Source organism: Pyrgilauda ruficollis, unplaced genomic scaffold (assembly GCF_017590135.1).
Source record: "Pyrgilauda ruficollis isolate IOZ18807 unplaced genomic scaffold, ASM1759013v1 scaffold70, whole genome shotgun sequence".
In the NCBI taxonomy this organism is placed as follows: domain Eukaryota; kingdom Metazoa; phylum Chordata; class Aves; order Passeriformes; family Passeridae; genus Pyrgilauda; species Pyrgilauda ruficollis.
The window spans coordinates 1,358,715-1,385,825 of record NW_024528822.1 but is presented as its reverse complement, the minus strand read 5'-3'; the positions used below and the strand labels follow the sequence as shown (position 1 = coordinate 1,385,825).

Genomic DNA, 27,111 nt, shown 5'->3' with positions numbered 1-27,111 from the left:
CTGAATGTTTCAGCATCTCATGACTGGAATCACTGTCTTTTAAACATTTCATGAGACCAATGGCAACAGAGAGCAGAACAAATGCAGAATCCAAAATACAGAGATACAGAATATAAGAGATCTCATCTCAACATAGCCTTCTGTGATACTGCAGTAGTTCTTCATTTTCCAAACCCATGATTGTACTTCAGGTTTCTATATTAAAATAATTATTTTCTTCATATTACACCTTGATAGTAATTGGAATGACAGAATCTTTAATTTAAATGTTTCATAAGGCTCCCTTTCCTGTGACAACATTAATCCTGACTTCACTTCAACATGATATCAATCATTTGGCTGAAGGTCCATCTTGTCCTACTAATCTTTTGAGAAAACACTTAGCCCCCATCCTGCATTTGCAGGATGTGTATCTTTGCAGGAAATTCTGAGGGCTGTGCTCTTGAACTTCATGAATCAGGACTGCAGCCTGACAGGTGAGCTGCTGACCTGAGATCTATGTTAATAGCCTTGCTTTTAGCCACCTAAATTTTGGAAATTTTCACATCCCACTGGTGAGTTTGAAGCTGCCGATATCGCCTTGTGCCAAATATTTATAAGCAGACAGTAATTTGGCACAGAATGTCTCTTGACACTGAATAACACTGTTAGCCATCAGTGCACAAAAGGAATGAGGAGCAGATCCAGAAGGGGTCTTACTCATCATAGATGTGACATTGAGACCCTCATATCGCGTCCTGCACAGTCAGTCACTACGAGGTTCAAATTTCACCTGGTGCATATCCAGCTTAATAGTTTGACCCTGTCTAGGGCCCAGCAGAACTTCAGAGCAAACAACTCTTTGAGTACCTCACAGCACCCTTCCCAGTGAAGCTCCCTCTAAGTACTCCTGCCTTCCTGTATGCAAAAGCCTTTCAGCTGCACTTTGACAGTGGGAAGACCCCTGTGTTCATGTCAGTCCTCCTGAAGTTGAAGTTTGGTGGATTAATTCCCCTCTCACTTGGGATATGACTACAGCTCTCATTTTCCAGGGCTTCTCTCAGTCCTAGGGCTTTCAGGGGAGAGGGGTTGTAGCTCTAAGAATTCATTAGCTCTAAGAATTCAATTCAGGACCAGCATATGCACAAATAGCACAAATTTTGTGTGCTGGAATAGGGCTCCTACAAGACAGAAATGCCAAGAGCCATGAAGAATAACATACTTTCAGAATGACCAGGAAAAGACACCAACTATCCCAGCTTCCAACACGCATACTCCCTAAAAGCAAGCTTAGTGTAAGTCTTCTACCACCTAAAGAAAGGGCCTAGAACCAAACCCTTTTGGGGAAATGACAAGAAGCAATGGCCACTAGTCACATTAAAGGAAATTCTCATTGGACTTGGACTTCAACACTGGTGGTGGTTGGACTTGGACTTCAAGTCCCATTGGACTTGGCTTCAACACTGAAGTGGTTCAGGGCTGAAATGCTGTGCAGAGGCTGTTGCATCTCCATCTTTGGGGATTTCAGAAGCTGTCTGGACAAGGTCCTAAGCAATCTGCTCTTACATGGAAGTTGTACCAGCTTTGAGCTGAAAACTTGACATGCTCCGGAACTTCCTTGCAATCAAAATTTCTCTATGAATTTTCTAAGAATGCATATACTTTACAAACTGGAGAAACAGTATCATGTGTGTTGTCATTTTATTTGCCTTTTGAAGCCAAGGTTATTGATGGTCATGTGTATAAAAGCTATGGTTCAAGAAAAAATTATTCTGAATAAAAATCTGTGAAAGCAACTCTTCCTGTGTTTTTCTTAACTGTTGTACATTTGTTACTTATTAAAACAATGTCTGAAGGAGGGCTTTATATATAAGAACATGCCCATTTTCCTTTTACAATTCTTCATTAAAGTAAAAATCTAGCTCAAAATGAAAGAAATAAGAATTGCATAACTGCAGGAACATAAATTTGTCACAGCACCAGAGAATGAAAATGAAGCTAAATTTTCTTGCTCCACTAGTAATAGAATAATATTTCAGAACAAATGTGCAGTCTACAGAGGTTTTCAGACCCTAATGTCATTTCTCACAGGCAGTCAATCTAACAGATAAAGTAAGAAACAGACAGACAAATATGAGTAACACCAAGTTATCCTTGAAAAGCTTGGATTCCAGGGAGCACACAGTGAGGACTGAGCTTTCACCAGGAGCACATAAATCCCACATGAGAAGCAATTTCCTCCTTTCTGTCTTAATCAATGGGTAACATTAAAAACATATTTACTGGCAAATTCCAGGCTCCAGGTCCATAAAATGAATCAGCAAAACCTAGCAGAGAGATGGGTATCATAGGCAGCTAGGGTAAAGCACACGAAGAACACAGACATCTGTCATTACTGAAAGTTTTCCTGCTGTGACAGAGCACAGACACATCTGTCTGGAGGAGATACATCATGCCAAATGTTTTTGGCCCAGGACCAAATACACTTTATTTAATAGATACAAGAGGCCATATCAGACGTCATCCTCTGAGTTGTTGGTAACAGTACAGAATCTAGCAGACATGTCAGGATTAGGCTGAAACACCTATAAAGCAAAACCAATGGGTTCTTCAGGTTAAGGTCAGATAAAACTGCTAGTGTGGCCTGTCAGTACAGAAATCTATCTACAGAAATCATATAAGCACAGAAATTTATTGCAGTATATCAGCCTTTTACTGTTTTCAAGAAACCAGTGCCATGGTTGCAATGTCACTTGGGAAGCAAAAGTGTAGGATACTCTGCCTAGAAGAGGATGAAATGTGTGGTTTGCCATCTCCCATATGTGTATGTTTGAAATTACAACAGACTACTGAAAATAAATTATTAATTACACTGCAATGCCTTAAAAAATACTGAGATACATTTTCTCAAATTTTAATCACTAATAAGACAGCCTGTAATACAATGCAAGGGCACAAATCTCATGCTTACAAATGCATCAACAGGGACCTCTGGATTCAAGTTGCTGAATAGGTTTACCAGCTTCTTAGCACACTAGTACTTTGCTGCTGTTTGGTCTTAAAAGAGATCCCTGTAACACACTTGCTGTACAGTTAATGTGCACAGGCAGTCATAGCTAGAGGACCTAGTCCTGAAAAAGGTGGTGCAGGTGAGTATTAGTTGGGAGTACCAACTTGAGAGAGCAGCTGCACCATGAAATGCCAGCAGTGGCTCACCAGGGCTGTGTCATATCTGGGGCTGTGTCAGAAATGAGGGAAGTTATGCTCAGCAGCCTGCTCTCCCTCTGGTTGGGAGCTGGATGGACTATTATTGTCTTCTGGCTTATCTGGTTAGGTGTCTTATCCGCATAAAGCAGGGAACAGAGATGTGAAAAACAACACCTCCTGCTCTTGGGTTTTGCCCTCAGACAGAACAGGGTCCACAATAAACAGTGCCTGAAGTGCCTGGGATAGTATGGTTCTAGTGGGAAAGGAAGAGACTGGAAAGGTTTCTGAAATCCAGTGTAACACAGTTACTCTGCATCTCAGTCTCCCACCCAGCAGTACCATGCTGAACTGACTGAAGACCTCAAACACACAGTACAACCATCACCTTGCTAATTGCTTACCCCACCTGCCAAATTTCACACACTTCTGCATCCATTGCCATAAAACCTTCGGTTGCCTTCCACAACATTTTCCCTTTCACAATAACCCTGGGAACTTCCTGGGAAGATTTCCCCAATGCTGCTGTGCAATTTACTGGGTAAGATCCAGAGGCACCATGTGCCATGGCCCACTGACATCTGTAGAGCCAACCAATTGCCTCATGCCAAAGGCCCTGCACTACACAGCTCCTCTGTGTGCTTCCTGTGTGTTCCAGACACCCCACGGAGTAGGAAACACTGTCTGCTTGGAGTGAGCAACACCACCGCAAACCAAATGGATTCTGGTGAATACTGAAGACTCAGAAGCCAAAGGCTGAAACAGCATATCCTGGTTATTTGTGGGAATGGCAGTTTGTCCCCATTCATCAGCTCCAGAATCCTTCTGGTCAAAAACTCCATTAAGTTACTGCAGTCCCATCTGCTTTGCCACAAAGCAGTAGGGAAGCTCACTCACTGCATTCCACTGCCAGCTGAGCCTTTTGTGTGTCAAGCAAAACTCCAGACTCACCAATATGTACATCTGTAGGATGCAATATACTGACCTTCCACCAATTTTTCTGCCGTGCTGCTCTAAACTTATAAATAAGATAAAGGACAGACTTCAATTAGACTAGAATTTAAACAAATAAAGTGATTCAGTCAGTCCATGAACAATCTCCTGCCAATCCCCAGCCAGGGACTCAGGTTTTGGAGGTAATATTTGATTCTTACAGACAGGCCAAGCAGGGGTCTTCTCACAATGGTATTCCCTACAGCCATAGGTGTTTCACATCCTGTTGGCTTTTTGTTGTTTTTGTTGGTTTGGTTTTCTTGTGTGGATTTTTTTTTTTTTTGTTTTGTTGTTTTTTTTTCTTCCCCAGCAAATTCTCCAAGGAATATGTTGTGAAATAATACACAAAAGCCCCCAGTTTGCATTTAGCCATAGGTTAAACTGATGCATTGTGACACTGCCATGGAGGGGCCATTATCCCCTAGTAATCATCTGTCATTCTTAATCATATACTGGCAAGTTAAAAATCTAATATGTTGTGACAAAACTGTGCAAGTGGATAACTGTAGAGTAAGCTGTTTGTCAGCCTGGAACAACACACTGGTCAGGATGCTGAGCTTCAGAAATTCACACTGAATTTTCACCATGAGGAAAGTTATTTGCAAGTTAAAAAGTGAGTAAAATTGGGATTTTCAAACTCCCTTCAGATGGAAAGGTAGCCAAACTATCTAATTAAGCCATAAGGAAGCCACCTCTACTTTCAGTAGTTTCACTATTTTGCTACTATTACCAGATTGGTAAATATCATTAATAATCTTACCAGTAAATATTTTCATGTTGCTGGAAGATCTGAACAGATACATTTAAGAAAGCATTTAACTTACCTCTGGAATAGCTCTAGGAAGTATTTTGTCTTTTCTGTAAATATTGAAGCAATTGTTCTTCATTCCTGGAAAACCTGGGAATCTACAGATTTTTGTAGCAAAAAACCCATGAACTGCAGTTACAATCTTCAATTGGAGACTGATATGACTACCAGTCCCAGCCTATTATAATAATAATAAAAATAATAATAAAATATAACATAATAGTTTCCATTATCTCTTTAACCTCAAACATAATGTAAAAATATATCTGAAACTTGCTCCTGATGCGAGTCTAGAACAGCTGAACAAGCAACAGTTAGAAAAAGGACAGAGTAGGTGAATTAGACCCAGGTCAGCAGGAGAGAACCCTGTCTTATAGGAAGATACCATTACCTCTCTAGAGTTAGAAGAAGGAAACATTCACAAAAATTCACATTTTCAGCATTCCATGCAGTTACAATCTTCAATTGGAGACTGATATGACTACCAGTCATTATACCAGTAGTCATATCAGTATAATAATAATTATAATAATAAAAAATTACTACTACTATTATAATAATAATAAAAATAATAATAAAATATAACATAATAGTTTCCATTATCTCTTTAACCTCAAACATAATGTAAAAATATATCTGAAACTTGCTCCTGATGCGAGTCTAGAACAGCTGAACAAGCAACAGTTAGAAAAAGGACAGAGTAGGTGAATTAGGCCCAGGTCAGCAGGAGAGAACCCTGTCTTATAGGAAGATACCATTACCTCTCTAGAGTTAGAAGAAGGAAACATTCACAAAAATTCACATTTTCAGCATTCCAAAATACTTGTGAACTTTGAAATGGAAACACACGATAAACGCAGAAAGAATATCCTCAAGTGGGTAATGCTAAGTATGTCATCAAAAGTTGATGTTCTTGGCCAGACTGTGATTAAAATAAGGAACTCAACACCACTGATCATTTTTAGAGGCCAAAGATTTAGCAAGATTCAATGAGAAAGCAAACAGATACAGGAATAGAGAACTCTGGAGTGCCAGCACACAGAGACCACCCAAGCACCAGCAGTGTAGCTGGCTATTCAAGGCCAGCCAGTTAACAAAAGGTGTGAAGAAAACTTGAGGGAACTTCAGCAGAGGCTCATCCCCAAACAGCTCTATTGGGGGCTCTCTGCAAAGGCATCCTTTTTCTCTGCTTTAAAGCTGGGGCTCTTACCCTGGTCCTTGCCTGAGCTGTGCCACAGCCAGGCACCCCATTGATTCAGGTCCTGGCCAACTTCCCAGTGTGGCTGTGGGCCTGACTCAGCACTGTGCACTTGGCTGGCAATCACTGATCCTGGTCACTATGCCCAAACCTGATTATGATCTATGATCCTGACTCAGTTTCCCAGCTTGACATCAGACCTACTCTTTCCACTGCAGATTTCCTTTGTGTTCTGGCCCCTGGCAGACAGTCTGCCTCACTGGCACTCTCTGCCTCACTTGGGGTACAGTGGGACTGGTCCATGGCTGGAAAAGCCACGGCTTCTACTGGCCTCCCTTCTCTGAGGGAACAGCTTTGCCCTTGCTGCACACTGGCATTGAGCTATAACAGTTGAAGTTAGCAACAAGCATTAGCTGAGAAACAAAACAGCATGCTAGAGCTTTTTAGAAGTTCCTCATTTCTAGGGAATGGAATGCTGAATTTGTGCAAACTTAGAAGTTTTGCAAACTGCCACATCTACACCACTGACATGGATCTGCTGAAGATTCTCCTCATTTAGTGCTACCTACTCCCAGACATGATACCTCAGTTCCTTAGGCTAAAAACTCAGTCGACAGTAATACTGTTTCTCTCTTTCTGCTACAGACTACTCAGAAGCTCACACATCAATACTAGAAGTTCTGCTGAGGTGCATTTTCCTTGACATCTTTGTCATTGTTGATTGATTTGCATAGAATTAGCTGACTAGTCTTTAGAAAGGTAATAACCATCATAATGCATGAAGAGCAACAATGTGTTGATTCAAATTAAAAAAACAACCATAAATCAGTGCATACAGTCCAATTCCATGTGCAGTCCCCAGAACAGATCACCAATCTCCTGCAGTAACTCCAAATGCCACCCTTTTTATCCCAGTAGTATTCTCCTTGCAAAACACCCTGTCACACAGAAACCCAGTACCATCTGAGCATAGGGATAAATTCTACCCCTTTTTATTCTTGTCCTTGTTCTATGCTTTCACTGTTAAAAGTCTGAAGTATGGGATAACTGAATTATGCTTACTTGACAAAGGTAATCAAGAATTTACAACCAGCAAAAAGATTCAGCCAAAACAATCTGAATTGAAGGCCCTATGTTCTTCAAGCACTGTCATGTATTTGTTTTGAAGTATCCTACTGCTTCCAGAATACAAAGCCCCAACAGCAGTTTTTTCCCCCTGTGATGCTGCATCTTGGAAGAGAAGTACCATCACCAGATATGAGTTAGCTAAAACCAAGAACACAAAAAGAAAATATATTTGAGACACCACATATCACTTCCTTCTGTAGGTACGACATTCTTTTTTATAGAAAATAAAAACCAACCATTTTTATTGACTGTACTGTAGATATCTGTACAGAGTGTAAACTTTAATATTTCACCAGATATGTGAATACTTCTGGAGAAAGAGTTATCAAGCACCTTCATTTCAACAAATTTTTGATATTTACAGTAAGACATACCTGATTAGGTGTATGAATAGAATGAATTAAGAGTTATAAAAAGTTATACAAAAAGATCTTTAAAATGTTTATATGTTTTGTTATTTTATGATAAATATACAATTAAAGAGGAAGATGTCACACAGTTAAGACTCAGAATTGGCTCTGTTTAAAACTGTCACTGTTGTGTTTGAAGAGGGAGTGAGGAAATAGGGATGTTAGCTTACTGCTCTGATCATGACACACAGTGAAATGTGCTCTGGCAGGAGCCTCACAAGCCCTGTTTTGTTCTGCCACAGGTTGGTTTGCAGGCATGCTTCCTTCCCACTATGCAGTGGGGAAACCAAAATTCACTTCCAGATTTATTCTGCTAATTTGACATATAACTATGCATTTAGATTTCCCCTCTCCAAACTTACTGATGATGATGAAAACATCAACTTCACTGTGATTTTCAGAACACCATTTTTGCTGTTACTGAACACTGGCACAGGGCATCACCATATTTTTTTTTTCTTTTAAGCACCAGACCAGAAGTGAGCTTTCTGAAAATCAGATTTTAACTGCCATGGTTTCTTATGGTCTATAAAAAGGCAGGCATGGTTTGCTAAAGAAGAAAGATTGCTAAGATAGAATTCAGGGACCACTTTGAGGCTTATAGGATCAAACATAGAAATACTATTTTAAAACCTCTCAGAAAACAAATGTGACTATCTCTTTAAAGCCACTTGTCTCCCAATGAATCAACATCCATTCTTTGATGGCCTATCAGCAATTGTTCAAAATATCTAAATTTTGTTTAGTGGATTTTATGGAACTACTCAGGAATCCACCTTAAACAGAAGAAAGATAAATCTCTTAAAACCTAACAAAAACTTCAAATATATCCACTAAACAGTGTTGATTATCTATAACAAATCATGTGCTGTAGAAAAGGATCACATGAGCCAGGGTGAGAATTATAATTCTTACAACACATGGAAAAAGTACTTCTGTAGTACAGAAGTCAAAAGTTGAGATTCAAGTTTTTGAAGTGGAAGGACTGGTAGTGAGAGGGAACGTGACTGGACAGTAAACATGTGCTGTTACTGGGTAGTCCCTCTCATCTGTTCAAGCTTGGGACCCCCTGATTATTTCCCAGCTAGAGATAAGTCCTGCCACATGTATGATGGGCTAACCATACCACTTCTGCAGAAAACTGCTGCTCACTCCAAGGTACAATTCAGTCTCAGAATTTGAGTAGTTCTATTCTTGTTACTCTGTTCTGTGTTTTGCCAAGAGACACATCCTTCTTGTCTGGGGCAGATGCAACTAAGGCCTCCACATTTACCTTTAAAAGCAAAGGGATAATTTTACAAGGAATAAGGTGAATTTGGATCCAACCTGGGCAGCTCTGTCTTACTTAACTGCTACAAAAACAGCCTCTGTGTGTGTGCGTGTGTGTCTGCATATGTGCATTGTGGCTTGCTGTCAGCAGCATGCAGCACTTATCTTTAGGGCCTGATTGTGTTGATAGGAGTAAATTGTTTACAGCACATTTCCAAAAGGTGTCTGCTGCTCTAAAGCTTATTTTAATGCTCAGTTTCTTTCTATACAATCTACTCCAACTGTGTTGTCAGGGCAGCGGCAAGTACGGCCTCCTGGGGTAGCCAAGCAGAGATGAGTACAACCACCATTATTCACTGTACAGTAGTTATGTCCTGCAAAAAAAACCCAGAGATGCAAAACCTTAGAGAAAAACAAATGCAAACCCACAATAAAATCTGAAACAGACATGTTCAAGAGACATTAAGATTTATGACTACACTAGGGAAACAAGCCATAATGAGATTAGGAGGGGAAGAAAACTATGCTTTGGGGAGATAAGAGTCACCGTATCCTTTGTGTCAACTTGACATTCATATGAAAGAAAGAACAAGATATCAGAGTGAAAGAGGCAACATGAATCAAGTGTGCTGTTCCTAAAATACCCTCCATAAACCGGCCACATGGTCACAGATATTGAACAAAGAGAAGCGAGTGAGTAAATAGAGAAGTGCAATGTGGGGACAAAGTCCAAAATGCTACAGAACATCATCCTCAGATAACAATTGTATAAAGACAGAGGAATGATCCATGAAAACAAACACAAATGAGCTGGATGAACTGGGTGGTTGGGAAGGTGTTAACATTAAAGAGTGAAATGAAAGAGAAGCCAGAGCCAGAAGCAGTGGATCAGAGAGGAAAGTCATCCATACAGAAAACCACTTGAAACAGACATAAGACAGAGAAAGAAATGACACCAAGATTCTGAATATTATAGGTATAAGCATATACTCAGAGCACACAATATTGTTAAATTTTACACTCCCTACCAAAATGGATCACTGAATTAACTAGTAATAACAATATAACTGATTTCTTAATTATGACATATGTATGTATTTTAAGCTGTGATCCAAAACCTCCACTAAATTGTTTTTTATTGCATATATTGAGTAATTTGAAGAGAAACTATCCTCAGGGGTTTTTCTTAGTCTCAAAGTAAAAATAGCACAACTCCTATAATTCCAGCCATATTGCAATAAAAAACAGTAAATGCTTCTCCTGTGATTTGCTAAGAACAACATAACTGCACCGTGATACTGCTTCACAAAAAACAAGTTATATTTCAAGGGTATCAGCTTCCTCTCTTCCTCTTTTCAGTAGCATATCTGGAACACTTCACATTCAACAGAGCAGGAGGGCCAGCTCAGTCCAGCCACTCTACCACCTGCTGTTTTCTGAACATTCCATTTTGAAAAACACTGGATCTTATTAAGGACATCTGGAAGACCATAATATTTGTGTAATTTAAACTTAATAAGTGAATAAGGCCCTAGCCATGAATACAGCATTCAATTTAGAAGATGATATATTCGCATTTCTGTCAGGTCAGATGCCCATCTTAATAATACACATCCTTTCACAAAGGGTAGAACAGGCCCCTTCTCCCCCTCTACTCATGGTTTTATGTGGGAACTACAACAACTGCTTTTATGGAAAAGACCCTAGGGGGCTTTAAATTTCTTACTAAACAGAAATCTAAGCACTAACCCAAATCTTCACTACCCAAATCGGTTGGCAGCTTATAAGTGGGAACTGCTACTAAGTTCATTTATACAGTAAGGTGTTATACAGCTGTAAAAACTCAAGAATCATCTGGATTACCTCCTGGGCACTGAGCAAAAGCTGTGGTGATTCCGTAGAGTCGTGAGCGCTTGTGAGGCTGGAAGTTATCATTTTCTAATGAAATCGTGCGATCCACTGCTACAACAGCATCCCTGCCACATGCAGAAGAAAATATACAGAAGTGAGATGAAGGTGAAAGTATAGGGAAAAACAAAACAACACAACAAAAAGCCCCTCCCCAGAAACAACAAAAACCCAACCAACCAGTCAAAAAAACAAAACAACACCAAAAGTGGAGAAAATTTGAAGTTGCTTCTTTTTCACAATTAGGAAGAGATACCAGAAGTAAAATCCCCCAAGACATCACCTTTCCTGGACAAACCTAGCATGTTATGACCTTCACTCTAGGCAGCTAAGAAATTTATCAGGGAGACACTTTAATAATTTTGAAGGTACTTCCAGTACAGGACAGTGTCCCTCTACAGGAGGGATGCATGTGTTGGTAGTTTTGGCACATTTTTCACATTCTGCCCCTCTGACAAGTATTGTGGTATAGCTGACTTTGCAGCTATTAAGCATAACAATTATGGAAAATTATGTGCTTTAGCTGGAGCCTGATCTCCAGAAGGAATACAGCTAGTCATAAGCAATCCTTCCTTCCTAAGTATAAAAGGGCAGTCAAGTGACAGACCTGTAGCATGCTGTTCCTCAAGCCTGTTCTAGAATAGCACTTCCCAGATGTTAGTTTCTTACTTGGAAATTCTCACACAGTAATAGCTACTACTGGTGCTGCAATTGATAGAGGCATTTGTGTAAGAGTTTGCTGATAGAGCCTATAAAACCATTTACATCAAGTAAAAACATTTATTTTAAAATGCAGGGACTAGATTTTTTTCCAGAAGTTAAAGCAAACCTCTAAGTCTTATTCATATGGCAACATTTTAGAGCATTCACAAAAAAGTGTCATCAAGACAGTGAACTTTCTTTTTCCTTATTTTTGATTGAACACTCATATAATATAGGGCATAGAAAGCTAAGAGTGATGAAATGTCTGCCCTCTACAATGCAGCTGCTGTAAGAGAAACAAGTTACTGCCCACTCCTTTCCCAAGAATGTTCAGTGTTAAAAGCATTTTCTTCAAGGACAAGTCACTATGCTAAAAAATGAAAACTCAGTTAACTGGCAGCATCAATAGGTCAACTCTACATATCCACCCCACCCTGCATCAGCTATTGCCAGGAAAGCAACAAAACAAGAATGTGTGAGAGGTCAAGCATGAGAAATGCAGTATATACTTCAGCTTCTACCAGGGACAAAAAAAAGATAAAAGTACTGCATAATTTCTTTACCAAATAACGTACCTTCTCCAGTCTGTATAGTATAAATTCTTCCCATAGCTTGTAACACCAAAAGGATACTGAATCCCTTCAACAATCTTTTGTCTACCAAGCTGATTAGGGTTCATGCATTCCAGCCTCTTGGTACCTGGATGTAGTGAAACAATTAAGCCTTTGAATCAGAACAAGAGAGCTCTCATCAGGGATGAAAGACAAGCACAAATATGCAAGCATGAACAGGGTGGAAAGTCCTGGAAATCTTTCAGTGTGCTGCTTAGTCAAAGCCTTCTCCCGTGTCACATGTGTGCATGTGCCAAAAACTGAACATATACTGAATGTATATGAATGACTGTATGAACAAATACTCCAGTGCTAATGCTACTCAGCACACCACTGAAGTTAAAGAAACACAGATGTCCCATGCAGCCATGGCCAATGCTCACAAGCTGAGATTCCTGCTACGGATTCCAGAATCCTCAGGTTGGTGTGGAAGAGAGAAAGTAACTAGAGACAGCAGAAGGAGATATATTTGAAGGTTAGAGAAAAGACAGCTTGATCATTTTAATTTATCCAAAATTTGAAAGGTGACTTGAAGTGTAAAAACACCTGCACAGGAAGACATCCCTGCCAAGAGTCTACAGGGTAAAAGACAGCAAGATCCCAAAAGATAAAAATTAAATGAGAATTAAAAGCACACTTTTCCCCCACCACCCACTGTCACAAAACTAACAACAGGTTTGAGGCAGAACTTTGATCCTTTGATCCTTTGTGTGCATTGCTTTTTCAAGACTTGCTTCCATCAAATATAAGCCAGACTTGGCCTCAGGTTACAGGCCTTAAAACAATAGTGCCAGGATGACATTCTGTAAGGCAGATTAGATAAATCTGTGGTTTTCCCTAGTCTTAAACCAAGAGCTTCTACAAAGCCCTAAGCACCATATAAAAAATAGCCACATATAAGACATTTCTAGAAAGTTTTGTGATCCGAATTGAAATCCTTCAGCTTGCACACAGTCTCATGTGAACAGCAATGAATAAATCATTAAAGCCAGAAGCTATGGCTGTTCATAATTTCAGGATTGGACATACTTACACTACTACTATTAGAAAGAAATATTTTAGCCCTCCTTTACCTGCATCTACCCAGCACAGCATTGAGGAATAAGGATCAAATGTCAGTCCATTTGGTAACCCAAGATCATCTTTAACAAGAATTCTTCTGTTTGTGCCATCCATGTATGAAGTTTCAATTTTAGGAGCTTCTCTGTTCCAGTCAGTCCAGTACAAGTTTCTTAGGAAGAAGAAAAAGGCTAGAGTTATGACAGGGACTTATCTCAAAAATTGTTGTAATTAAGAGCTAAGAACACAAAAGTAACACACAGCCCCTAAATAATTTAAATAAATAATAAAATCCATATTGCACTTTGATATAAAAGTTAAAAAAGTGTAGTAAAAGTGTAGGAAATATGCTTCCATTAAAAACAAAAGGAGCAAGCACAGACATAGGAAGAAATGCTTTCCTTCCATTGTTTAGCTTATGATCAAAATGTCAGCCAAAAAGACAGTACAACAGTTCTGAGGGCCATTCAAAATGTACATCTACATTTCAAGTTCTTCATCTCACTTCCCATCATGTCTGCTCAGGCTAAAGCGAGAGTATTTGCATACATTTGGGACCCATTTGAAACTATTTTTCTTTTCAGTACCAAGTAAGCAACACACAATGGAATCAGAGTAGTTTATCCTCAGCAGAGATCCCCAGAGAGGGCCATTAACTCTCTGATGTTTTATTATTAATAGCCATTTTTTAGTGGAAGGATTTTTTTTCCTTGGATGTACATTCTGTGCCTGAGAATATGCACGGCCCCTCAATGGCACCTTTGTTGTTTACTCCTTAACACAAACACAATTTACTATAAGATGGAAGTCCACGATGCTTGATCTGAACCCAGAGCCTTACTCCATCACTGGGGCTCTGCATGGAACATAGGTCATTAAATAACCAGATAAATAAAAACAAGCTTTGCACATGTTTCTTGACAACACATCCATACCCTCTCACAGGATCCAAAACAATTGCTCTGGGGTTCACCAAACCAGTGTCAAAAAGGATGCGACGCTGCCGCCCGTCCAGCCTGGCCACTTCTATTCTATCCAGCTGAGAGTCAGTCCAGAAGATGTTGCGACCTAGATGATCTACAGCTATCCCTTCAGGGCTTCCCAAGTCTGCAGGATGACAGAGAAAAACATCCCTAGGCATTATATTTATTCCCAATACACTCTGCCAGCCTCAGTGCTGCATAAGGATAACCTTTAAGGGAGATAAGTTTTCTTCAGTGTTCTGGCTGTGGTCCAACAAAAGCTACTTTATATCAATTGGAAGTGGAACATGCATTTTACCTCAAAGTTTAAATGCACAAAACTCTCATAAAGACATAAAATGAAAATGGCAGAACAAACTCACCACACAAAGAAATTGTACTTGGAGGGGCAAACATAGAAGGAGATTATAACAGAGAAAGGAACAGCAGATAGTGTCAAAATCTTATTCTATCACACTTAGAAAGCCATAAAATGGATTTTATAACACTTAATATTTCTACTTCTTTAGTACCAGCATACACGGCACCCCTCTGACAACTGAATTTATGCTAAGTGATGCAACAATTAAACAAATCAAACTCTAAACACTAGTGACAATGACATTAAGTAACTGATGCAATCTAGATCCAGTTCTTCATTTCTGCAGAGCTATTCTTTTTGGAACAAATTTTAGCACAGTATGAGCACAGTTTTTCTTAGACAGTTAGTTGTTCCAAAAGCAACAGGAAATAGCAGATAATGACCTTAATGCTCTAGCATCAGTAATTTCTAACTTGGATGCAGGATGCAGAAAAAAAAATATAAAGCTTAATTCAGCCACTATGAGAAACTGCTCTGTTTTTTCCAAGGTTCCATTGAAAAAGAGCAAGCAGGCCATGAGGAATTTAAGGAAGCCAAAGACAAGTTTAAAAAAAAAGTCTATTTTCATTCAATTTCAGTTCCAAAAGAACAGGAAAGAATTGTACATAGGCACTCCCCAAAAGAGGCAAAGTGACCCTTTATACCAGTCAGCTGTTGAAAAAAAGCACCTTTCAGATGCTGATCCACACACCGAATGGAATGTAGCCCATTAGCCTTCTTTTAATTCCTAGGTTTATTCACTGACAGCCGTTAAACAAACATTATGTGACACAAGCAACCTTTCTGGAGAAGAAGCACTTGGCCAAGAGCATCGGAACATTGGGCTCTCTAGACTTTACTACTGTGATGTTGCTGTGAGTAACAGTTGCGCAATAGTTCAAGCATCCTCTGCTCTCCCACTCAAGTGGATTGCACTTTATCTGCACACATGACATTTTAAGTTTATATTAATTGCTGAAGAGGTGGAAAGGAACAAACAAGATGTATCTCATTGTTTCTGACTCACAGCTCATGGCCGGAGGGGAGGGGTGATGGGCAAGAAAGTAAATTTTAATCAGGCATTTCTTTACTCCTCCTGAGGGCTCTTGGGCACACTTTGACTCAGTTATACTGACTTCACATGGGTGACCTTTATTTCTCTAAGCGTCTCTGTTGAGCTAAACCTGTCAGCTGCAAGAAACCACCTCACATACACTTCGGACCCTCAAATGTTCCTACTTCTTTCCTTGGTAATGGCAGAGTCTGCTGAGGGTGGCCTCATTTTGAGGTGACGGTGGCAACAGTCCCCAGTGTCTGGGATCAGAAGATTACTGACTAAATGGTAATGGAGGAGCTCCCAGACTCTTTTAGGAAAGAAGACAGCAGCAGGCAAAATATTTGCTGTCACTGATTCCCAGGAGCCCCTGCTCCCTGACTAGTTTCCTTGTTTCAATTTCCTTATGTCAGCTATATGTAGGAGATTTAGGAAAGTAAATGTCTTTTCTGTGTGGTTGATAATGAGCCAGAAAAAACTAAGGGAATATTTCAAAGCTTCATTTATCACCAGTCTTTCCAGAGGCACAAATATGTTCCTGCTATGTTGTCATCAAGCCTGATACAGTCACAGGCTCTGTCCCTGAGGGCAGGTTTGTACAGACACGCACAGACACAGCTGATAAGAGTTTAAGCAATTACTGCAGAGGAAAGCTCTGCTTCCTAACCTGCTGCCACAGCTGCAGAGCTGAGAAAGCCTCCACAGCTGCGGGGATAAAGGAGAACTGGATGGGGCTCCACAATTAAACACTGTTTCTGCAAAGCAGCACAACTTGGATCGCAAGAGCTTTATAAAAAACTAACCAAAAATGTAGTACATTCCACAAAAATACGCATGAACTGAAGAAAGCAGCTGGAGCTCACAGGAGGAAGAAGGCAAAGATCAAAACAAAACAAAAAAATGCTCATAAGTCTTCTGAGGGGGAGGCATTTTCCTATTTAATGAAATTTGAAAGTTTGTTTTGGCCCGCATATAGAAGATATGCATTCTAATGTTGAATATTTTTGATCTGAATCCTTATTGAAATGTCCATTAACATACAAAAAACTAAAGTGCAACATCTCTCCCAGTCTCTTCAGGAAAAGCAACCACATCCTATGCAACCAACAGAACAACAGAATGAGAAAGCTTCATACATACAATATTTTTCATAGCAGACAAAACTCATGAGGTTTCCATGTGGCATTGAAACGTCTTGAATTACCTTAAATAATCAATCAAATTTAGCTGAAAGCCTTCACAAGTAATTTTCCAACATTTTACACATTGCAAGAATTTTAATGCCTACACACACTCTCATTAGACAGACATTCATATCCACATAGTTTTTAGCAATAGCAATTTTCCTCATTTTTAAAAGCACAGATTCTGAAAAAAAAATCATTAAAGCAAAAATCTTTTCCCTGCAGCGTTTCTAAGTTTCACAGGCAAGCACAGGATTGCACTGCAGGTTAGAGTCCCTTTCATATTAAATATGTTGGGAAGGAAAAAAGTCTTACAAAATACCTCAGCCATCAAGTGGTATAGAAATATGAAACACCATAACTGCTGGAATGGTTAGGGATGGCCTTAAGCTCTCCCTTTTTCCTTCCTAGGACAATGGTAGGACCCAAGCCACCCCCATTTATCTGTTGTCCCTAAGAGCCTGAATGGAGTCTCACAAGCTGACTATTCCAAAGCACAAAGTCCAGGCAGTGATTCTCTACACATCCAAAGAAAATGAAACCAAATTTATTGTAGAGTTTTATAAATGGCTGATCATTTTTAGAAAACATTTTCATAAGTTTTTGCAACAATGTCTGCCAAGGATTCACAGCAAAGGTGACCTCTTCCAATATCTTGACTTCACAGGTGTTCTAGGATCTTGAGGGCACTATTTAGTATTTAAAATGTGCCTTCAGCTACTTTTGCTGGTTTTTTTTAATGACACCACCCCCAACCACTCACTTCATTCTCTAAACCTGTCCTTTCCCTTAGCCCTTTCCACTCAATAACAGGGTTTAACATCCATGATGCATGGGCTTGCACTTAACCCTTCTAATGAAAACTAACATGGACTGCAGTGAGCAGCAGTCTTGAAGGAAAGAATGTAAGAACAAGATAAAAACTGGATAAGCACTAACTCCACAATACTCTCTAGTCTAATTCTCAAATCCTTGAACAACTACAAAGGGTAAAAACCAAAGGTGGCATTACTCACTTTCCATGTTACAACTAGAGTGGCAACCACAGTTGAAATGGTTTCTAACAACTTTTCAGCTGTTTGATCCCCAAGCCAAGGAAGAGAGAGCAGGAGTTCTCTTCAGCCTCCATGCTCACCAGTCCTTTCTCAGCAGAGCAGGCAGCTGACAGGTAGAGTTCAGGAGAGAAAAAAAAACCACTACATGTCACAAAATCTCAGCTATCCAGCACCTACCTTGCTTAGCAGAACAAAAATCAAAGACACCCTCCGCTGGTATCCTATGTCAATATCTAAACACAACTCTTAGTCAGCTCAGGCAACACCTAGGAAGTACATATTACTAAATTCAAGTCTAATATCATTCCTAGAGAAAGAGTTTTGTGCTGTTACCTGTTTTGATTATGGTTGTTGGCTCGCCACCATGCAGGCTGGCCCTGCTGATCGAAGGGCCGCTGATGTCTGTCCAATAAACCATCTTGTCCACGCAGTCATAAGCAACTCCAATAACAACTTTGTCCTGTTGGACAACAGGCAAGTTAGATCAGCTTAGGATAAACTACAGTTACTCATCAGCAGCATTAACTTCTGTTTTTAAGTCTCAAGAAGAAACAAAATTCTTGAGGAAAGGTGGGAAATGGGGAGGAGAGGCCAAGAAAATCATTGGGTAGCAGTCATTGTCAAATATCTTTAAAAAATACTTCCAGTTTAAAGTCCCTTTTAACTATCAGACATCATTCACCATTATTTCAAAGAAGATACACTGAAAAGTTTGCCTGACATCTATAGCTTCACCTGTATACCCATCTAAAAAAGTCCATGTTGACGTTTTACTGTGTCACTGCTTCATGTACCTTTTTCCTCTCATTCTTTCCCTTTAAGGGGGAAAAATGGCTTTCAGCAAATCTGGCTTGCACTGACATCCAAGTCAAGCATTATGGCTACACTTCTTATGTAGCACCATTTGACTCTAAAAAGTTCTAGCAAAGTAAGGTTTTAAAATAAAAGTTAGCTTAAACAAGTACTACATAAATCATTGTGGTGAAAGAATATTCTCAGTAACAAGAAACATTTATATGCAATTTTTCAGGCAGAAAGAAGATAGGACTAGAATTTGAGTTTAAAGTTCAAACTCCCTCCCCCAGGCAAATCAAAGGGACTATCAGGGTAAAGCAACAATTGCACATGGATTCCCAAGTCTGTCACTGTTGCTGCTTTTGCAACACAGCTGCTTAGAAAGATGTTCCAAACCCATGAATTAAAACAGATGCACTTATTCATCACTGTGCATTAATTCTGTGGGTTGCAAAACAGTATAAACACCTCTAGTACCACTTTGCAAATACACAGAGCAGACAATACAAAGTCAACAATGCTAGCAGAGACCAAAAGTTTCCTTTCAATTGAAAGTTTCAAGAAAGAATTGCATTTTATCTCTTGGAAGTTCTTTCCTCAAGATACTTCAAATTAATTAATTAAAGTTAGATCAAGCAAATAATGAGACTAGGTGACAAGTATTCAGAATCATGTCACCTTCGGCCTTATTATACAATTTTTTATACTGCATTTTAATTTTTTTTAATGTTATTGCAGCAGAACTTTACATAAGGGACAAAACCTTGATTTTGACCTTACATCACAGCAATTTATGGTACTATTTAATGAAGTGAATCTGTGTAATTTAGCCAGTATTTGATTTACTAACTACTCAGTATAATATATAAGAAAAAAAAAAAAGAGATCAGCATGCTACTTGATATTGCCATCTATTATAAATAAAGCAACACTGGAATGAAACCAGAAATCCTAGGCCTTGGGCAAAACAAATGAATGTGATGAAACTGCCCGTGAAAAGGGCTCGCATGTGACACAGGTGGTGGAAAAGAGAGATTCTCAGCATCAGGAATTCATTTTCTAAGAAAAAAGATTCTCAAGATGGTAGTAAGAAGCATGGGAAAAAGATCTACCACCCACTGGGCTTACACATAAGACAGGAAAAAAAAAAAAAGGAAGAAAGAAAAATATATGTGTAGCCAAAAGTGGAGGCAACTGACTGAAGAAAAACCGGCTTAGGAAAAAAAACAAGACTTAGGAAAAAGCTTTGAGGGAGTAGGAATGGAAAAAAGTGCCTCTCCACCTACTGATATTGTAGGTCTCCTAAACTTTTATACCAGAGTCACAAAGTCAATAGAAGTGTGAATAGAAGTGAAGTAGTTTATATGAAGGGCTGCTGGAGGCATGTGAGATTACATTTTTGTCTTGTGATCTATTGTGAGCCATTCTTTAAAAGGAATTTTTTTTTTTCTATACCTTAGGTTTAAGATTTTTTGACTAGTCAGATCAGGAATTTTCAGTATCAAATCAGTGGGATACTGAAATTTTAATGAAGTGTAACAATTCTGTTTTCAACTTATATTATCGAGGTACACAGACAAACAGTAGCTTTCATCTTTGTCAAGAAATCTTCTAAAAAACATGGACTTAGTATAGTAAATTACTTACTGGAATATGCAAGAGTGCTTTTGCACCATTTTTCTTCATATTGTTTCCCTCTAGTGGAACATGTTCAATTTTACCACTTTGGGCAAAAAGCAAGTGCGTTCCTGGCGGCAGAGGTACCGTGTCTGGTCGAACTGAGGGCCCAATAACAACAGGGGGAGCGGCTGTGCTCAGACCTTGTTAACAGATGGGCAAAAAATTAACTTGTACAGCACAACAAGGTTCCTTATTATTTGCAGAGACACAATTACAGTCAGACTTCTTAGAAGGAAACAGCCTTATAAGCAGAAATTAATAACTATAATCAGATGCAGAAAGCTTCTGAAATTTTCTCCTTGGCTGACAGAAGGAGCAATTGACATAATAGGTCTTTTCATGTTTGCCTCTGTAATTGCTCTTTGCTTCAAATGTTTAGAAAAATCTATCTTATTTTGCAGCTGAAGTGAGGAAGACGTAGGAAGGAACATCCTTCATTTCCTGAGGCAAAGCAGCTGTTATAGCTCTCAGAGGGCAGAGACTCTCTAGGCCTCTAACCATTTCAAGGCAAAGAAGAAGCTAGAAAACTTCTTGTTCAGAAGCTTACCACAGCTGTCCAGATGCCCTGGCTGAAGGAAAAGTGTGTGCTGGGGGTCACTGAAGGACATGAGACATATTACCACTGGGACAGCAGAAATCTGCATTGCTCCAAGTCAGTGCTGTATCTCAGGGAAGGACTAAGCCCCACATTTGGGAGACAGTGCACTCAAATAGAGAGATACCCACAAGAAACAATTGCTTCAGCCACTTACATGGTGGTCGAACTCCTGGACCACTTCTGGTGCCATCAATCTCATTTCCGTCCCTATCCACACACCAGCAATACCCACTGCCAGCATGGCACTGAGTGGGTAGGTAATTCCCACGCTCATCACACTGGGGAATGAAGTGACCAACTCTTCCATCCCTCGGGAAGAAAGCACCTCCACTGCCAAGAGCTACTTCGCGTTCATGCTGGCATTTGGTCTTTTCTACTTCTGGGGAAAAAAACAACAGAACAAAACAAACCCCAGTGAATATTTTAGCTAATAACTACATTCCATTAACAGTTAACACATGCTGACCACCTATACACAAGAATTTTTACCTCTAGTGGAACATGACACTGTTCCAGACCTTGAAGGCATGTGAGTTCAGAACAGCTTCAATGAGTCTGCCCCTTGTAAGTGTGACAGATTTGCCTTAAACTTATCTTTCGCTGCCTAGTTTAAAAGAGAACAGGTCCCCTGCATTTTCCTTCATTGAAGGGTCATAAACAGAAGCTGGAAAACATGGTTGTTCTCCTTGAAGCAGATGAGCAAGAACATTCTGTCTGACTTTTGACCCTGATGTCTACTCACTGTAAATTACCCATGGGCCTTAAAATGTGACTAATTAGACAGTGGCTGAAGGTTTTTTAGTAATGCTCAAAGTTGAGCAAAGAGATTCCCTTCAAAGCCACAAGAGAAAACCACAAAATGAGGCAGATTCCAAATTCTCTACATTTCTTAGGAGGTGAAGCAATTCATTTTAAAGTTCAGTTGTGAAGTTTGAGCACTCATTTGATTCTTCTGGATCTAAGAAAGAAATTGCAGGGACAGGTTGTCCACTCTCTGCTGAAGCACAGAGAAGCATATCATGCACATTGGCTACACCGCATGCATATATATTACTGCAGAGACTACAAAGGAAAGAAACTTTTCGCATGTCAGCTCAGGACATTCAGGGATCTGGCTTTTTATGTTTCAATTTCACAAAATAGTCTGAACTAAAATTTACTCCTTATTATATTGTCTATCATGCAGTAGGGAAAGTCATCTAGATCAATATATCTTCTAGAAGCCAAAGAACATAATTAAATTAAAATAATACAATCAAAATAATATATTTCCTTCTCCAGACAAAGAAATATGACTTGGTTTTACCACACACTCGAGATCCCTGGGAGAGAAAGATGTAATTATGGGAGAATATCCTTTCCCTGTCAATGATTTCTACAGACATTTAGAAATACTTAGCACAAACTGTCTGCTGAAGAGTCTTTAACACTATACTTCCATTTACTCCTCTCATTGTTTTTACACTGCCAGGATTAGTTTTGTGTGGCTCAGACTAGACTGACCCCAGCTGAGCAAAAAGCTAATCCCATGCATCTACAGACTGTTGTGGTGTAAATCTCTGATCTGTAAAAAGAAGGGAGGTTTTTATTGATATTTAAACTAGTTATGCAAGCAAAAGCTTTGGACAAGTTTCATGCACCTGGACATAATTAGAGAAATATAAATGACTGGAGAACAGCTCACTGAACAACTGCAATACCTGGCATCGGTTTTTATGTGGGTGGTGGAGAACCTTGAATCAACCTACAAACCCGGGCCCTGTGGGAAAGCCTCCATTATCTGTCTCAGATTCTGTTTTTATGTATTCAGTGTCCTATGCAATATGCAGGTAAAAGAAATGTTGATACCAGCAAACAGATGGCTTTGCAGCAGTTTTTTTTTATTCTAAACTCTCATTATAGGCACTGCTCATGGGAGAAAGCAGGGGGAACACCAAGTATTGGTAAACTACCCGCCATGCACATTTTTGTCCAGTGTAGAAAAAAAGTGATAATTTCATTCCTATCAGCTTTGAGAAACACTATTAACTCCTCCACAGCAAGATACAAGAAAAAAGGTAGAAACTGTTCCTTTTCTTTTTTGCATCGGAAACTCATAAAAATAGGGTTTATACCAAGAAGTTACAGTTTTTTAATCAATATTCTATATTCATTATGGAAAGGAGGGTGTATATACTCCCAGACAGGACCCAGTGGTTACACATAAAATATATTAGTGTTGTTGGTGACTTGAAATGTGAAAGTCTGTTCTAATTTCAAGACAACATCCACATTAGTATCTGCAGATCTTACTCAAGAATTCTGATTGTATTTTTTAGGAGAACTTATCTTGCCGTGATCAAGACCAATCTCACAAATGGTCTGCTTATGCACTTAACAACACTAAAGTCAAGAGACTTATCAAAAAAAAAATTCAAAATTACTATTGAATTCCTAGAAGGCAGAGCATATGATTGGTTCTTTCTAGAAAAACCCATCAGTGCTGAATTTTTACTTGCATAAAAATATTTGCAAATACCCTATTGGCACTCACTTTTAGGAATAAATGTGTATTTTACTACTTCTTTGCTCATGAAAACCCCTTATACTGGTGATTACTTTATAAACAGTATCAAGTACAATAAATAAGCTACCTCAAACAGACATTCTGAAAAGAAATAAATCCAGGGTTACCATGTTCATCTCTGCTGATTCAATAATTTTAACCCATCTTTCAACACTTTGTTTTGACTCCCTAATATGAATTTAGCCAGTATTAAAACTTATAAACCAAACAAGTGACTAAATGAAAAGATAGTTCAACCAAACATTTGGAATCCATTCTCCATTTTTTGTTTTTTATCTCTGAATCATGGCCAGGATTACTATGCTTACAGCTAAGAGGCACCTAAAAAAACCTGAGTTGAAATTCAGTCCAGTGTTGTAGCCTGTGCAACAATGAAGGCACAATAATATTGGATACAGATGACAGTGGGTTGGGATAAATAATCTGCTTACACTGCTTATACTACCATACCTTTTACTCAGTGAGGTTAGGATGCTCTGACTTTGCAAGATTTAAATTGCATTAATTAACTCTCTGAAATTAGTCAAGCTATGACAGAGTTTGAAAGATGAGATTGATAGGACAAATAAAGCACTTTTTCTGCCCTGATGAGCTAACAGCACAAGCTAGACAAAATGAGTAACAAGAAAGGGCACAAACTTAGGTAGCACAAGAGCTACTTCTTAAGCCAGCATCCAGACACAAACCTCAGAGCCAGTAAATTTCCTTCACTACAGCAGCCTAAATGTGGTTTCTTAGTGAGCCTGCTTTTAACATAAATACTGTAGTATTTCATCCAGTCAAGGCTCTTCAAAAATACAGTATAATTAGGATTAGGAGAGTTCTCTGATCTCCTGATTGGCATGATGAAAAAGTCCATTAAACACAACTGGCAGTGCCAAGAGCAAATAACACCCACCTGGTGTAATGTAATGTACACCTACTACTGCACCTGATTGTAGCAAATGGAAAACAAGCCACGCCTGTTTCAAGGCTCCACATACAGGGTAACTAGCTCTGACTTTCAGGGGGTTCTTGCCAGTCTTGAAAGCCACGGCAAGGCAAGGCAAACAACCACGTCAATAATGATAAAAATGATTACACCAGGATTAGTTCATTCTGCCAGAGATGAAACGCCAGTGAAAGCAGGACCTAGGTAATTGTTGGTGATGAAAAACAGCAAGGGGAACATCAGCTTTTCATTAGCAGCAGGTTCAAGTTACAGTATTTTTCACTATATGCATTTAAACATTACCAATCAGCATTTGGTGTAAAATTAAGTAAAACCCCATCCTCACTACGTTTTGGTTCAGTTGATGCTTGACTCCAGAAGGTAATACACTGACTTAAAAGCTTCGTGTTTTCCTGTGGCACTCTATTTATGCCTACAGGACTGTATAATTTTTGAAACTAAGCACTTAATTTGAAAAATAATTAAAAACTGAAAGAAACAATCTGAGTCAGAAGTTAAATGTCACAAAGTAGTGGTATCTTTGGTAAATTCCCATATTGCCTTAGTATTGCTTGTAAATTTCCCTATTAAGAAATTTAATTCCATCATTTGGATTCCAGAGGATGATATACAACCATAGGCTGCGTCTTTTGTGGAAGTGAAACAGGCCACATGAGAAGGACAGGATGTAAATGTAGAGTCACACTTCCAGCAATAAACTGTGTAGAAAAGCCTCTAAAGATAGATTAATCTTTGAAATTACAACCTGAAAAAGCTATCAGCAGATCCCAGCTCAGATCTGTAGGGACATTTAGAAATACTTAGCACAAACTGTCTGCTGAAGAGTCTTTAACACTACACTTCCATTTACCCCTTTCCTTGTTTTTACACTACCAGGATTAGGACAGGATTAATTTTGTGAGAGGGTATAAAATACAATTCAGCATATATACAGGCATAGAGAAGAGTATGAGACTGGGGAGATGATTCAATAAATACTGCATCCAGCTCTGGCAACCACAGTTCAAAAGAACAGTGAGAAATTGAATGAGTGTACAGAAAAATGCTCCTAAGACAGAAGCCGTAGAGCAGAACACAGAACTAAGGTGCAATGAAGAATTTGTGTCCTGTGGAACACAGCACAAGTCAGACTAGATACATAGAATGGTGCATCCTGAACTTCAGCTAAATGATCCTTCTTCAGAAGACTCAATTTGTATTTGGTGAGTATTAAACATTTTTTTTTCAGTTGATTCATGAATTACCAGAAGAAATCTGGAATTTAAAAATCACTGAAATAGATGATGGAATTTGTAAAAATGAAAATGGAAGTAGCATGAATATGGAAGACGAGATGAAAAACATACAGGTACACATTTCTTACGTATGTGACGAAAGAAACAGAATGGAGAAAAAAAAAACAAATTAAAGCCATATACAAATATTCAACAAAGTTTTTAGCCATAGAGTATTACTCTTGTAGCAGCAATGTAGAAAATTATTTATGGACTGCTCTTAAAAAAGATGCAAGGTGAATAAAAGGATGAGAAACTGAGATGTATGGACTTCTCGTATTCAAAGACTTATATTGACATTTTTAATTGCTGTCCCCAGATGCTGGAGAAAAAAAAAAATTAAAAACCCGAATAAAAAAGCTTCCCTTTGTCCCTTCATTTTCCTTTGTAATTCCTCACTTACAGTTTTGTCCTGGTAAGTGTGTTTCTCATGTGAAACCCGTTGCACACAGATGATCAGAGAATAGCTCTTAACAGTTCCTAGTTCCAAGAATCCAGGCTCGTTTCTGTTTAGTAAACAGTGTCTGGGGTCTGCAGGAGTAGAAACACTCAGACATCTGGTTTTTTTGAAATGGAAAAATGAAGCGTGAGGAAATAATGAAGTACAGACTTCCTTAATAGCTGGGAGCAGCAGGACATTCCAGCATCATTAACTCTTTCATTAACCTGCTGGTTCACTCCTACAGACATTCCCATGTCTGTGACTCAAATCCATTTTTCTCATTAGTCTACTTGTTTCAAGAGTTGCCATTGAGATTTAACAGTAGGTTTGATGCAATAATAAAGACACCAAACAAGCAAGTAATTGTACACATGGGTTGGAACAGAGAACAGCAAAGAGAACTGAGTATTTCAATGAATGAAACTTTCCATGCTATTAACAACTGGGAAAACCTTCAGTTACTGCACTGAGGCTTATTAGATCAAAACTTTAGTGGGTAAAAAGTGGGAGAAAGGGTCTCTAATCACAGCTGAATACAATACAGCCTCCTCTGCAATCCCCATTCTGAAGCAACTTACTTTACAAATCGAATGCTAGAGTAAACTAAACTACTTTTGTGAGGTTTCAGAAAGTATAGTTTGTTTCTGTCCCTGGCAATGATTAATTGATGGATCTATCCATTCTAGAAGCACTTAAGCTTTAGCAACAGATGACACCCCAAGGGCAACTATTGTTCTATTAACTCTTAAGAAGGGAGCAGTCGCTAAGTTGTAAACATTGCCACTGCTGCAGACTAGCTCAGCAACACAGATACATTGTACTTCAGTCACAATTCAGCAAAAGTGAGACTTCTTATCTACTCAGATTTTTTTTTTTTTTTTTTTTTTTTTTTTTTTTTTTTTTTTTTTTTTTTCAAAAA

General features: G+C 38.9%; 1 protein-coding gene across 1 annotated transcript in view; it reads right to left on the bottom strand.

Annotated features, from left to right (window-relative positions):
• Positions 1–7,518: 7,518 nt before the first annotated feature.
• The window catches only part of NID1 (nidogen 1), a 43,843-nt gene continuing 24,250 nt past the window's right edge, over positions 7,519–27,111 (bottom strand). The window contains exons 13-20 of the mRNA XM_041485491.1: positions 21,113–21,337; positions 20,328–20,500; positions 18,219–18,345; positions 14,205–14,376; positions 13,284–13,441; positions 12,175–12,298; positions 10,853–10,965; positions 7,519–9,363 (exon numbers count right to left, since the gene is read on the bottom strand). Coding sequence (XP_041341425.1) covers positions 9,242–9,363; positions 10,853–10,965; positions 12,175–12,298; positions 13,284–13,441; positions 14,205–14,376; positions 18,219–18,345; positions 20,328–20,500; positions 21,113–21,337 — 1,214 coding nt within the window. The 3' untranslated portion in view covers positions 7,519–9,241. The remainder of the gene's footprint in view (positions 9,364–10,852; positions 10,966–12,174; positions 12,299–13,283; positions 13,442–14,204; positions 14,377–18,218; positions 18,346–20,327; positions 20,501–21,112; positions 21,338–27,111) is intronic.